General features: G+C 46.6%; 1 protein-coding gene across 1 annotated transcript; it reads left to right on the top strand.

Annotated features, from left to right (window-relative positions):
* The first annotated feature begins 498 nt into the window (after window positions 1-498).
* LOC147660784 (uncharacterized) lies at window positions 499-12,980 on the top strand. The gene is made up of 3 exons (XM_086951467.1): window positions 499-923; window positions 1,199-1,662; window positions 12,927-12,980. Exons 1-3 carry the CDS (start codon window positions 503-505, stop codon window positions 12,978-12,980), a joined length of 939 nt encoding a protein of 312 aa, XP_086807593.1. The 5' UTR covers window positions 499-502.
* Window positions 12,981-14,945: the final 1,965 nt, after the last annotated feature.

Raw genomic sequence — 14,945 nt, 5'->3', positions numbered from 1 at the left:
ATTGAAAACCGATTCGGTCGGCATCGGTAATGAGATTCGGTACGTTCCGATTCAGCTCGGTCCGAATCGGAAATTACCGAATCGGCCAACAACGAATCGGAAAACACCGAATCAGCTACCACCGAATCGGATATTTCCGATTCGGCGAATACCGATTCGGTAAAAGCCGATTCGGTAAAAACCGATTCGGCAATCATAGACCCATGGCGAAAAAGCCCATAGGAATGCATTGCATGAACCGATTCGGCTTTTACCGAATCGGATAATACCGATTCGGATTTTACCGATTCGGATTTTACCGAATCGGTAAAAGCCGACTCGGCAATAGGCGATTCAGCCAATGAGGTGGCTCCCCCTCCCCCACCCAAACAGGGAGTGGCAACCCTGGCAGGTGCAGCCAATTAAGAAGTTTCTAGAAGTTTCTGGAAAGCCTGCCTGAGCCCAACACACAGTTAGCAGCAGTGGGAGAAGGAGGTTGCAGACTGAGCAGGAGCAGGAGAAAATGGCAGATCAGGCAGGAAGCCAGAAGTCCTCCCAAAAGAGGAAGCCCAAATTCACCACCACAGAACTTCAGGTGCTGGTTGAGGAGGTGGTGAGGGTGCACCGCCAGCTCTTTGGCAAGCTGTCCCTCAACGTGCCAGACAGCACCAAGAGGAGATTGTGGGCCGACATCGCCCAGAAGGTCAATGCTGCTGGAGTCACCCCCAGGTCCATTGAGGAACTTAAGAAAAGGTTTTATGACCTCCGCAGCCTCACGAAGAGGAAGCTGGCCGACCTCCAAAGGCAGGCTGGACACACCGGAGGAGGCAAGAACCCGGCGCCACCCCTCACCGAGCTGGAGGAAATTGTCTCCAGCACCATCGAGAGGGAGAGCATCGTAGGGATCGGGACCCTGGACAGCACTGCGATGGCCACAGCTACAGGTAAGAAGCATGCGCATCATGACACACCCTACCAGACACCTCCCCATTAGACACAATGCATAGGCAAACACCAGCACTGTACTGTCACCAACATACAAGAGACAAGCATCATGGTACATGTAGTCAGCAGAAGTTAGCCAAATATGTCAGTGCAGAATCACAAGACAGGAAACAGTGTGACACGGTGTAAGGAGATGCAAGGACATGTGGAATGCCATAATTGTACTGACTGTAATACATCGGCACTCAGTTTACAAATGCTTCTTTGTACCTAGGGGCACCATCAGGCAGCACCACTGTGGCAGCAGAGGGAGCTTCGACTTCAAATACTGCAGTGGCAGGGCCGAGCACCAGCCAGCCTGGCCAGGAGGAGGAGGATGAGGATGAGGAAGGAGACACCCCAGGGCTTGGAATGGAGGGAGTCCTGGTGATTGATTTCCAGGCAGTGCACTCCCCAGTACTGCCCAGCTCACCCCCCTTGCAATTTTCACCATACAACTCCCCTACAAGGCAGACCATTCCGCCGACAACAGCTCCTGCCACAACCGTGGCCTTGCCACCCGTCCAACCTGTCGTGGGAGCAGGGGCTCCGGGACCGGCCAGCACCACACCACCACCAGTGGCACCCCAGCCCACTCAGCAGGCCGGAGGCAGCAGTGCCAGACGCCGTGCCACCACCACCACAACTGCTGCACCAGCACGGGAGGGCAGTGTGTTCCTGGGCCTGGAGGGCCAGATGGTAAAAATCCAGCGCCAACAGGCCAAATCCACCATGGCCTGCCAACGCCAGCTCCTGCAGCACAACCTGCAGATGGGGGAGTTGGTGAAGGGGTTCCAGGCTGTTGTGGACAGCAACAAGGAGGTGGCAGCAGGGTTGGGCAGGCTGACCACTGCCATCACCCACTCCTCTGCCAGGCAGGAGGAGCATGAGGTTGCGCGCAGGAGGGATGCCCGGGTGCTCAACCGGGCCATGGCCCGCCTTGCAGCGGCGAGCGCACAGCTGTGCCATCGCAGCTCAAATCAGGAATCGGCACTCAGTCAGCATACAGCTGAGCTGACTAGGGGGATGGCCAGGATCACCACGGCCATGGAGGCCATGTTAATATCAAACGCCGCCTCCAATCCTGCCCTGGACCTGGGTGATGCTGGAGACAGCAGCAGCCGCAGCAGCCCGGCCAGCGCTGCTTCAGAGCCAAGGAGGAGCACCAGGCGATCCGCTGATGCTGCTGGCCATTCGGAGGGGGCCGAGGGACACCCCAGTGGGTCTGGAAAGCGGGCCAAAAAATAGGCTGGCAAGGGGGGATGAGCAAACCAGAACCCTGGACTTTATTTTCGTTAACAATCTCCATTATTTGATGCACATCAGTGCTGTAACTGTGGTGCATCATTATTAAAACTTTTTTTTTCCAAGCAACATTTAGCTGTCTTTGCATCTGTACTCAGTCAGAAATAGTTCTCAGTGATCTCCTCACGTCTGTATCTGCCATCACATGGCGTACACACCCCAGCTGGCTGTGTCAGTGGCACAGCTTCGTCGTCGTCATAGTCCTCGTAGTCAGACAACTCCACCTCAGTGCCCTTCTTGACCGCAAGGTTGTGTAACATTGCACATACAGCTATGATCTTGCAGCAGGTGATGGGGGTATACTGCCTTGCACCTCCACTCTTGTGCAGGCATCTGAATCTACTTTTCCAGATGCCAAAGGTCCGTTCAACAACATTCCTGGTGCGTATGTGGGCCCGGTTATACCTCCTTTGGCTGGGTGTGGAGGGGTTGAGGTAGGGGGTGAGTATGAATGAGCGGAGGGCATATGCACTGTCGCCTGGAAGAGAAAGGGGTCACATTAGACACATGCATACATGTATTACACCTACCTACTATGTGTTATGGGGGTCTGATGATGTGGCTCACCTAGGAGGTATCCTTCTCCAAAATCGCCAGCCATCAGCCGTGCATATATGCCGCTCTGTTGGAATATATATGAGTCATGGGTACTTCCTGGAAATTTTGCTACCAGGTCTGTGATGGTGCACTTGGCATTGCAGATCACCTGCACGTTGATGGTGTGTGTAGATTTCCGATTGCGGTATATGTATTCGGTGTCCGCTGGTGGGCAAATCGGAATATGCGTGCCATCTATGCAACCGATGACTTGGGGAAAGTGTGCCATCTGCTAGAAGTCCGCTTTGGTTTGTAGCAGTTCTGCGTGGGTTGCAGGGAATGAGATGTATTGGTCCATCCTGTCTATCATGGCGTCAAGGAATATGTGGAAGAACCTTGACAGGCTACTCTGGCTCACCCCTCCTGCTGCTGCTACTCCACTTTGATAGCTGCCAGACGCTACCAGGTGTAGGCTGCATAGCACCTGGACGTGCGCAGGGATGGCGTGTGCCCTTGGGGTGTGGTGGTCCAAGTATGGCTTAAGGTCCCTGATGAGCTCAAGTATGGTGTCAGAGTCCAGCCTGTATCTCTGTAGGATCTCAGCCTCAGTGAGCATGAACAGGGTTATCCTCTGTCTGTAGACCTGTTCATTTCTTAGCCATTCCCTCTGTCCTTCCTGCTGTAGCCGTAGCCGCCTCGCAATGACATAGAAAGCTGCCATCCTGCAAGTTGCAATGCATTTTGGGACTGTTTATATGGGTTGGAGTTGGTTACCACCTGATTGCAATCCATGGTAAATACCGAGTGAATTCTACCGATTTTGAGCCGATTTCGGTGTTTCTGTGCCTCCCTACATCTCCCCAACTGTCGGAATCGGGGAATTTCCCGATCGGAGATTCATACGAATCGGCATGTTTTCCGATTCGGATCATGTCCGAATCGGTATTTTTTCCGATTCGGTACATGGACCGAATCGGTGATTTTCCGATTCGGTGTCACTAACGAATCGGTAGTAGGACCGAATCGGTGATTTTCCGAATCGGTGTCACTAACGAATCGGTAGTAGGACCGAATCGGTGATTTTCCGAATCGGTGTCACTAACGAATCGGTAGTAGGACCGAATCGGTGATTTTCCGATTCGGTGTCACTAACGAATCGGTACATGGACCGATTCGGTCTTTGTAACCGAATCGGTGTTTTTCCGATTCGTTACATATCCGATTTTCGGTATGTACGTATCGGATTCTTTCACATTCGGTACACATTCCGAATCGGTTTTCTATCCGATTCGTTCTGTTTTTGGGTCCCTACATCTCGATGGCTGTTTACCGATCGGTAAGGGCCAAAAATCGGTATTTTCGGCCGATACCGATCGGTAAAGCCCTACCTACATCGGGCCCTAAGTCCCCTTGCATACTGGGGGTCTGTGTGGGGCAACTAGTTCACCAGGAACCTCCAGTATGCGCCAGGGGGCTGCGTTGCAGAGAGGTGTAAAAAGGGGCATGGCCTCATTTCACCTTTCTGCAACGCAGCCCCCTGGCCCGTTTGCAGAGGGGGAACTAATTCCCCTTGCATACTAGAGTTCCCTGGGGGCCAACTAGCCAACCAGGAACCTCCAGTATGCGCAAGGGGGCTGCCTTGCAGAGAGGTGTAATGAGGCCACGCCCCTTTTTACACCTCTCTGCCACGCAGCCCTCTGGCGCGTTTGCAGAGGGGGAACTAATTCCCCTTGTATACTGGAGGTCCCTGGGGGCTAACTAGCCCACCAGGAACCTCCAGTATGCACTCGGGAAGGTACAGAGTACGGTACTTCGTACCCCGCGATTTTTAAATTTAAAAAAAATTGGGCCTTGGGGTTCCTTGTGGGACCCCCTGAGCAGACCTTGGGGATCAGGGTGTTTCTACCCTGCCCCCTTTGCGTGTTTTGCACGTTTGTTTCACTGCTACCAAGGCACAAGATGGCTACCAACACTTGTTATGTTATGTTATGTTATTAAAAATGTATAAAGCGCACATACGCCCGAGGGCTTCTTGGCGCTGGAAAGAGATAAAAAACATAACAAGGGGTGAGTCTGCAAGAATCTTTATTTCAAGTATGCCTGTGTGAAGAGGTGAGCCTTAAATGCCTTTCTAAAGGCAAGGAGGTCCTTGCTCTGTCTGAGGGCTAGTGACAGAGAGTTCCATAGGGTAGCTGCTAAGAAATGGAAACTGCTGCCTCCTTGTCGTTTTTTCTTAAAGCGTGGTACTTCAAGTAGGTCTTTGTGGGCTGATCTCAAATTGCGTGAAGGAACATATCTTCCAATCAGCTGCCTGATGAATAGAGGTCCCTTGCCTTGCAAAGCCTTGAAGATGATGCACCCAGCTTTGAATTCGGCTCTTTGAGCCACAGGTAGCCAGTGCAGGGTCTCTAGGCCTGATTTGATCGATTCCCATTTGGGTACATTGCAGATCAGCCTGGCGGCCTGGTTCTGCAAGTACTGCAGTCTTCTAAGTTGGCTTACAGGTAGGCCAAGATATAGACTGTTTGAGAAGTCGATGTGGGAGAGGACTGGGGCCATGACCACCTGAATTAAGGCGGAATGAGTGAGGAAATGTGCGATTTTCCTAATTTTCCTCAATTGAAAAAATCCAGAGGAAACCACGGTTCCAATTTGGGATTTTAACGAGAGGTCCTCATTGATGGTTATCCCCAGACTTTTTACAGTCAGAGATTTCTTAGGGGGGAGGCCCATATCAGCAGGCCAGAAGTTAGGGCTCCAACTGATTTCGCTCTTACCGGGCAGGATCAGCTCAGTTTTCCCCGGGTTTAATTTAAGATGATTTGAGGACATCCAGCTCTGAATTAAAGTCATAGTGGCTTGAAAGTCCTCCACAGCATTTGGGGAATTAAGAACGAAAACTAGCTGCAAGTCATCTGCATAGTTGTATACAGTGACTTTGTGCTTTCTCAGAGCAAAAAGAAGGGGCCGCATATACAAGTTAAACAATATGGGAGATAACGAGGAGCCTTGGGGCACCCCGCAAAAGGACTTGACTTTGGCAGCAGAAAAGGAGCCTAAGCGGACAGACTGAGTACGTTAAAAAATGAACGATTTCAGCCAGGCTAGAGCAGAGTCTCTAAGGCCTGCCTGTTCGACACGGTTGACCAGAATAGAATAGTCAACCGTGTCGAATGCGGCGGACAAGTCAAGAAGTACCAGGGCTTGGTGAAGATTTTTGTCAGCATTGGACCTCAAGGTGTTCTGGACGGCCAATATTACTGCCTCAGTGGAATGACCAGGCCGGAATCCTGCTTGATTGGGTTGGAGATAAACCGATTCCTCCACGAAATTAGAGAGGCAGTTGGTAACATGGTTTGGAGTGTTTACAGACAGTTGACAGCCAATGACCATGCAGCTCGTGCTCGGGAAGGTACAGAGTACAGTACAGAGTACTGTACTTCGTACCCCGCGATTAAAAAAAAATATATATATTTTTTTTGGCCTAGGGTGTCCTTGTGGGACCCCCTGAGCAGGCCAAGGGGGTCAGGGTGTTTCTACCCAGCCCCTTTGCGTGTTTTGCACGTTTATTTCACTGCTTTCTTGTGCCTTGGTTCTACCGAGGCACAAGATGGCTGCCAACACTTCTTGTTTTGGAGTGTTGACAGACAGTTGACAGCCAATCAGCATGCAGCTCGTGCTCGGGAAGGTACAGAGTACAGTACAGAGTACTGAACTCTGTCTCTAGATATCACTTTTGATTTTCTCAGGAACTACTAAACGGATTTACACCATTTAACAAAAAAGCACAGTCTGCGAACCAAACTCTACCTCTCTGCCAAATTTGGTATAATTCTGTTCAGCCGTTCGGGCTGTAGCCCTTGCTAAAGGTCCTATGGAAAATTGCATAGAGAATACACGTTTTGGGACCCCCCTTTTTTCTCGGCCCCCACTTGATGAATCACCCCCAATCTTTCAGGGAAGGAGCAGAGCGGAGTAGGCCATTTTTTTGGAGAAATTCGCGAAGATTCATCCACCCGCGCCAAAGTTATTCCAATTAGAATGTAGGTCCTAACTATAACTACCTACTGGCGACATATATATATATATATATATATATATATATATATATATATATATATATATATATATATATATATATATATATGTATATATATATATATATATATATATATATATGTATATATATATATATATATATATATATATATATATATATATATATATATATATATATATATATATATATATATATATATATATATATTACATTAACTACTGGCATTAGCGCTATTATCCAAACACTCCTCCCAAATAGGGGAAACATGGAGGCCTTTTATTCTGGAACTCACAACATGTCAAATGCATTTCGGCATCTTCTTGCCTTCTTCAGTGCCAGAGGTGTTATGAGGGTGCAGGCACCAAATGACGGAATTAAATATCCCGCCCCATCCTGTTTTGTGGTCAGCCGCTCCGCCCCCAAGGGATTGCTTGTGCCAGAGCCTTTCTGTACGCAGCGTTATGTATATGGCCTACATGCCCCAAAATGCAAAGTTTTGGAGAAGGTGTAATTGCGGGGGAGGATGGCACCATGATCTAAACAAACCTTCAAGTCTGTGTGCCTCCCGAAAATCCATGCCTCCGCGAGTCCCCTGGACCGCATCAACTCCAAAACCGTAGGGATCCATATGGTGGGGGCAAGGTGGTGAATCCACCTTGCCCGACGTGCAGTCAAATGACTGCATCTCCGCCCCATCTCCTCCTGGGCCTGGAGGTGGGCCAAGGAAAATCCAGTACCCTGGAAACCAAAGGAAATCCGCCGAGGCAGAAACCAGCAAGTCCTTGGCCGACTTGGGGATGCAGGGGCCTCTTGCTGGCATTCGCGCTATTAAAAGTACCCTGGAAACCAAAGGAAATCCGCCGAGGCAGAAACCAGCAAGTCCTTGGCCGACTTGGGGATGCAGGGGCCTCTTGCTGGCATTCGCGCTATTAATTGTCCAAACACTCCTCCCAAAGAAGTAGAAGAGGCCACAATAGGGGAAACATGGATGCATTTTATTCTGGAACTCACAACATGGCAAATGCATTTCGGCATCTTCTTGCCTTCTTCTGTGCCAGAGGTGTTATGAGGATGCAGGCACCAAATGATGGATTTAAATATCCCGCTCCATCCTGTTTCGTGGTCAGCCGCTCCACCCCAAAGGTAACTGCTTGAGCCAGAGCCTTTCTGTATGCAGCGTGATGTATATCGCCTACATGTCCCAAAATGGAAATTTTTGGAGAAGGAGTAATTGCAGGGGAGGATTGGCACCATGATCTAAACAAACCCTCAAGTGCATGTGCCTCCTGAAAATCCATGCCTCCTCGAGTCCCCTGGACCGCATCAACCCCCAAACCGTAGGGATCCATACGGCGGGGGCAAGGTGGTGAATCCATCTCGCCCGACGTGCAGTCAAATTACGGCATCACCACCCGATCTCCTCCCGGGCCTGGAGGTGGGCCAAGGAAAATCCAGTACCCTGGAAACCAAAGGAAATCCGCTGAGGCAGAAACCAGCAAGTCCTTGGCCGACTTGGGGATGCGGTGGCCTCTTGAACTCGATGCTGGCATTTGCGCTATTCAGTGTCCAAACACTCCTCCCAAAGAAGAAGAAGAGGCCACAGTAGGGGAAACATGGAGGCATTTTGTTCTGGAACTCACGAGATGGCAAATGCATTTCGGCATCTTCTTGCCTTCTTCAGTGCCAAAGGGGTGTCATGAGGATGCAGGCACCAAATGATGGGTTTAAATATCCCGCCCCATCCTGTTTCGTGGTCAGCCGCTCCGCCCCCAGGGTAACTGCTTGTGCCAGAGCCTTTCTCTATGCAGCGTGATGTATATCGCCTACATGTCCCAAAATGCAAAGTTTTGGAGAAGGTGTAATTGCGGGGGAGAGTTGGCGCCATAATCTAAACAAACCCTCAAGTCCGTGTGCCTCCCGAAAACCATGCCTCCTCGAGTCCCCTGGGCCACATCAACCCCTAATATCTATAGATCTATATATCTATATATATATTTATATATATATATAGATATACAGATATATATATGTATATCTATCTATATATATATATATATATATTCACAGAAAAAACCATAGGTTATAGACCATATATAGTTAGGAATTTGCATTTACAAAACCTTGAAAATTCACTGAAAAAACCATAGGTTATAGACCATATATAGTTAGGGATTAGCATTTAAAAAACCTTATTTTATTTGCACAAAACCATTGAAATTCCATATATAGTTAGTTGCACTAACTATATATCGCGGACCCGCAATCCACTGCTAATGATGTCACATATTACATCATTCATGACATGGTCAGTGACATCACTGATGACATCTCAAATGACATCACTGATGACATCACTGATGACAACACCCAGTGACTGTATGTTTCTGTAAAGTTAAAATATGTCTTACATATTGAAGAATGAGTGGATGTATAAGTGTCTGGATGAAGGATTTAGTAGGTGCATGACTGACTGTATGAGAGAATGATTAAATGTGTCTCACTGAGTGCATGGGTTAGTGATTAAAGTGTCTTAATTTGGCAATCATTATTTATGTTCTTCTGTAAACTGCTGCATGTTTAAATCAGTAGCTATATCAGTAACTATATGGGTTATTGAATGGTTGCCCAAGTATTTGTATGGGAGACTGAGTATGTGTGTGGGTGGCTGGGAGGTGTATAACTCTGTGCATAGATGTGTGAGCAGTTGATTCCCTAGGTGTATGGCTTCAAAAGTGCATGTAGAAACAGCTGTATGGACAGTTGACTGTGTGCATGAGTATATTGGTGAGTGAATGGATATCTCAGTTCTACATGTCAAAGTAAGTACATATGTAAAACACACTCCATGTGAGAGTTGACATATATAAATAACTGAACATAAGAGCCAGTGAATGTGAGAGTGGCTGTATGAATCATTGTGAACTTGTATCAAGGATTGTATAAGAGAGTAAATATGTGTTAGTATATGTTTGAATAAGTAAGGTGTGTATAACTGTATAGTTGAGGAAATGGAGGTGTGATTGATTCTTTGCATGACTGACTAGGTGTGTGAGTAACTCCATGGATGTGTGACAGTCTGTGAGTGCCTGTTTACACTGAGTGTATCTAAGGTTATATTAGAGTCTGAAGATGTATTATCACATAAATGATATCATCAGTGATGTAATCAGTAATGTCAAATGAGATGTCAGTGATGTCATCAGTGATGTCATTTGAGATGTCATCAGTGATGTCATCAGTGATGTCACTGACCATGTCATGAATGATGTAATATGTGACATCATTAGCAGTGGATTGCGGGTCCGCGATATATAGTTAGTGCAACTAACTATATATGGAATTTCAATGGTTTTGTGCAAATAAAATAAGGTTTTTTAAATGCTAATCCCTAACTATATATGGTCTATAACCTATGGTTTTTTCAGTGAATTTTCAAGGTTTTGTAAATGCAAATTCCTAACTATATATGGTCTATAACCTATGGTTTTTTCTGTGAATTTCATTGGTTTTTTAAAAGCTAATATCTATAGCTGTAAAATATATTCTTTATTAAGTGACGTATCACGTAGCCCGTGAGACGCCTCATGATGCATCGCATAACCGTGACGTATCGTCTCTGCAGCGCAAACCAAACCCAAAACGTAAGCGCGCCAAAACACGCTTAAAGATATATATATATATTTTTTTAACCTTAATTAGACAAAATCCACACGTGCACATATCACAAACGTTCAAAAAACACAATATGTCGGACTCCCGTTACGCTGCCGGTTAGCTGCCCGGTTAACGTACCAGGAAGCACCTTTACCGCGAAAAATCAAAATTTTTTTTTCACCCCCCAGGGAACTTTAATAGCCCCCTCATCAATCCTAGGGGTTCAGGAGGGGTCTGCCTTACCCCTTTCATTCATTTACACCTTTTTTCCACCTCTTGTCTCTCGATCCCACAGAGAGACAAGATGGCGGCTGCTCCAGACTGTTTACAATGATAACAGCCAATCAGCTTCTCCTCAGACTCCCGTTACACTGCCGGTTAGCTGCCCGGTTCGCGTACCAAGACGCGTCTCTACGGCGAAAAAATCGGAATTTTTTTTTTTGGGCCCAGCGTGGCTCTATAATATCCCCTCATCAATCCTAGGGGGTCAGAAGGGGTCTACCTTGCCCCTTTCCTTCATTTCCCCCTTTGTTTTGGCCTCCTCTTGTCTCTCCATCCTACCGAGAGACAAGATGGCGGCCGCTCCGAACTGTTTACAATGTTGACAGCCAATCAGCTACTCGTCAGACTCCCGTTACACTGCTGGTTAGCTTCCCGGTTAGCTGCCCGGTTCGCGTACCAAGACGCGTCTCTACGGCGAAAAAAACGGAATTTTTTTTTTTTTTTTTTTGGGCCCAGCGTGGCTCTATAATATCCCCTCATCAATCCTAGGGGGTCAGAAGGGGTCTACCTTGCCCCCTTCCCTTCATTTCCTCCTTTGTTTTGGCCTCCTCTTGTCTCTCGATCCTACCGAGAGACAAGATTGCGGCCGCACCGGACTGTTTAGAATGTTGACAGACACCGGAGAGCCAATCAGCTTCGCTTCGCAAAGTTCCGATAAGCGAAAAGTACGCGAACCGGAGCGCTGCCCGGAGCGCTGTTACAGATATATATCTTGATTTAAACGTTAATTTCTCAAAATCCACTGAAGCACATATATTGAGACCTAGCAAAGGCACATCGGGCTAACAGTCCCTACAATTTTGCCACGTTTTGTGCAAATCCATTCAGCCGTTCGAGCTAAAAGTGAGTCCAACCGCCCTATGGAAAACTCAATGTTAAAAACGAGTTTTGGGACCCCCCTTTTTTCTCAGCCCCCCCTTGACGAAACCCCCCCAAATTTCCAGGAGCTGCTCAGAAACAAAATGTGCCATTTTCCTGAAAATTTCAGCCGATTCCGTCAACAAACGCCAAAGTTATTAGACATAGAATTTTCAGAAATCCCATAGGGAAAAAATCCTAACTATATATACCTACTGGCGACCGCCAGTAGGTAATATATATATATATATATATATATATATATATATATATATATATATATATATATATATATATATATATATATATATATATACATATATATATAAATACACACACACACACACACTACCGGCCTTGTGGGATATCCGTCACGTTTGTGATGGAGTATTCAATCCACCTAGGTCGTAATCAAGCCCTTAGAGACAAACAATGAGAGAGGTTTGTGGCATAAGGAAAGTGCGAGGAAGTTGGGGCTCATGTGAGGTAGAGTAGAACGCATGGAAACACAGCGTGAAGAACATGGATAGGCCAACGACTATCCAATCGCATGGCGCCTGTTTAAAATACACGGAAGTGCATCCCGCATTATCCTCGGGACGGCGTGCGGTAAGGATAGGTTTCCAGCGGGCTGACGCCTGATGACAAGCGAGTTTCTTGGGTAAGCTATGTCTTTGATACAGCCCTGACTTGTTAGACCAGGTGTCTCTAACCACGACGTCCCGCTAATTATAATACTCATTCCTGTCATTTTATGCCCAAAGAACGCTCAAAGGCGGCCCCCCCACGGCATCCATGGGGCTCTACTAACAGTAATTACTAGTAAGTCAGTTTATCGAGTGTTTCCCCACTATGTCGCTCGGATATAGCTTTTATACTTAGTTCACTAATGAAAGATACCTTGGCCATCTCGCCCTATTTCGCTTGACAATGTGTATATATGTCTAAGTTATCTCTGATTCTAGGACTATATACACACACTGACTAGATCTAGTCACTCAGCACCCGTAACTTTATTATGAAGCACGCTTGACACCCACTTAATAAAGATGAATGTATAGTGGGTATGTATGGAACTCAGCAGATGCCTAGCTGGGTCACACGATTTGGGCACCTTCAACAGACGGTGTGATATAGCATGCATTTTGGAATGGCTCTTGCATGCACAAACTGTATCTCACAGATACAGGAACCTTTCCGCTTGGAGAAAAATTTTACAGATATGTATACTCTTACACCATTACTATGCTTTATTCTATTGTTTCAGATTTCCCTTACACAGATGGCTGTAAGCAAGCTAAACCGTAAGTACGCGGTCTAGCACACAGGTGGGTCAGGGACGGGTGCACCTTAGCGAGTGCAGACCTCCCGGCTCACCCCTCTTGGTCCTGAAGAATACCTAAAAGTCATACACGGTTGAAACATGTTGACTATATTTTCACGCACAATTTGATACTCCCTGGTCAAATTACACCAATAAAAGTATCCCAATTGTTTTTATTGGTGTCATACTGACTCTAGAATAAAGTCTATAGAGAGTACACGTAGTATACAAAAATCCAGCTCCGCTGCAGTTGCAGGCGTCGAAGCACACCTGAGTGGAACTCGGTCACTCGGGTGGACCCCGATGATGAAGCATGTCACCGACCAGGTCGGTGAGTGAGGGGTTTCTTAAGAAAGAAAGATTTCTTTCTTCCACTTTTCTCTATCTCCGTGCTTGATCACTAGGACTCTGGGTCCTGGGGATACTCCTTTCTTTTGTTTTGTTAATACAAATGAACAAACACCATGAGGCAGTGTTCGGCGCATGGACTCTCAGTGGGATGCACTGACGCGCATATAAAAGGACAGTGAATGAATGGATTGCATACTTTATTACTTGCTGATTTAGCCTTCAGTGGCTTGAAACACTAGTAATAGTGCTAAAGGGTGAAATTAATAAATTTGTCTTCAATTGCCTATCTAACTGACCCCTCAACCCCCCCATTCCAGTATTGATGATCTGGTGCATTATCATTTCCACATTAAATACATTAAAAAAAAAGATATAGATTGCATTTCTCAGATGGCGGTAAATATAGATGCTTGTGAAGTAATGCTCCCAATGAAGAGAATTACCTTCCTCATAGCGTACCATATTCCCAGCCACCTGTAATGCTGTAGTCTTTCATTTTGTTGTTTGGTTATGTACCTATCTGCCAGAGCTTGAAATTGTTGAGTAAAGGTGTAACAACAGTAGGCATTGCCAATAGCTTCACCAGACAGTCTTGCATTCTCTTCTACATCTCTACTGGATGTCTCACTCGACTACAGCGCTCTATTGCCTTTCAGCCAGTGTCATTGGAGTTATGCAATTCTACGGCAGCTGTGATTTCTGTTTAATTATGAATGTGCTGTATTTGCCACGTAATACATCATCTTCTGCCTAATTTGCAGATTTTAACAAAAAAAGTTTCTAGTTCAATAGGTAAAAATGACAAAAAATCCTTTAAGACATGTTGCTGTACCATACAATGACATATGACCATTCGTGTCTGCTGATTGCTACACTTAGGTGTTAAACTAATGATAATCAGGAACAACCGCTTCCCAGAAAACGTTAACATAGTAAAAACAAGCATTGGCAAAGCCAATAGGTCTCGCTTACGCGAGATCTATTTGCTTTCTCAATATTTTTTTGGGCATGTGGCACCGCAGCATAGCCACTGTGCAACATGGTTTAAAGTAAAGAAAAAGAATGAGCCATGATTCAGTCAACACTAGCCACGTCATAGCACTTTTTTTGTAAATCTTTTTTTATTAAACAGTCTCGACATGAGGTTACAAATTCACAGAATCAATTGAGGCTTACAGTGAAATCAGGTTACATGCAATACAGCAGCATAATTGCATTGCAATTCACGGGGATGGGGGATCATTGGCATCACGGGGAGGAGTACATATATTGCCCCAGTAAGCATTCCAGGGGGCCCAAACCTTGGACCATTTTCGGGGGTAACCCCGGGCCACATAGACTGTTTTCTCTCTTAGCATACACCAGTCTAAATCTCGCTCCCAAGCTATGACCGTGGGCGGGTGCGGGGCTCCCCAGAGCTGAGCAATATTTCTCTTGGTGATCATGCAGCCAAGCATGACCCAATTCGTAGTATATGTGTTGAGGTCGGTAGGTTCCCAGATGTTAAGGAGGCACCTGGGCGCTTACGGTCTGACTTCCACCCCCAACACTTCACTCATGATCGTGTGGATGTTGCACCAGTATTCCTGGATTTGCTCACAGTGCCATAGT

The sequence above is a fragment of the Lissotriton vulgaris genome, unplaced genomic scaffold (genome assembly GCF_964263255.1).
Source record: "Lissotriton vulgaris unplaced genomic scaffold, aLisVul1.2 SCAFFOLD_5441, whole genome shotgun sequence".
In the NCBI taxonomy this organism is placed as follows: domain Eukaryota; kingdom Metazoa; phylum Chordata; class Amphibia; order Caudata; family Salamandridae; genus Lissotriton; species Lissotriton vulgaris.
This window is presented reverse-complemented; position numbering and strand designations above follow the sequence as displayed.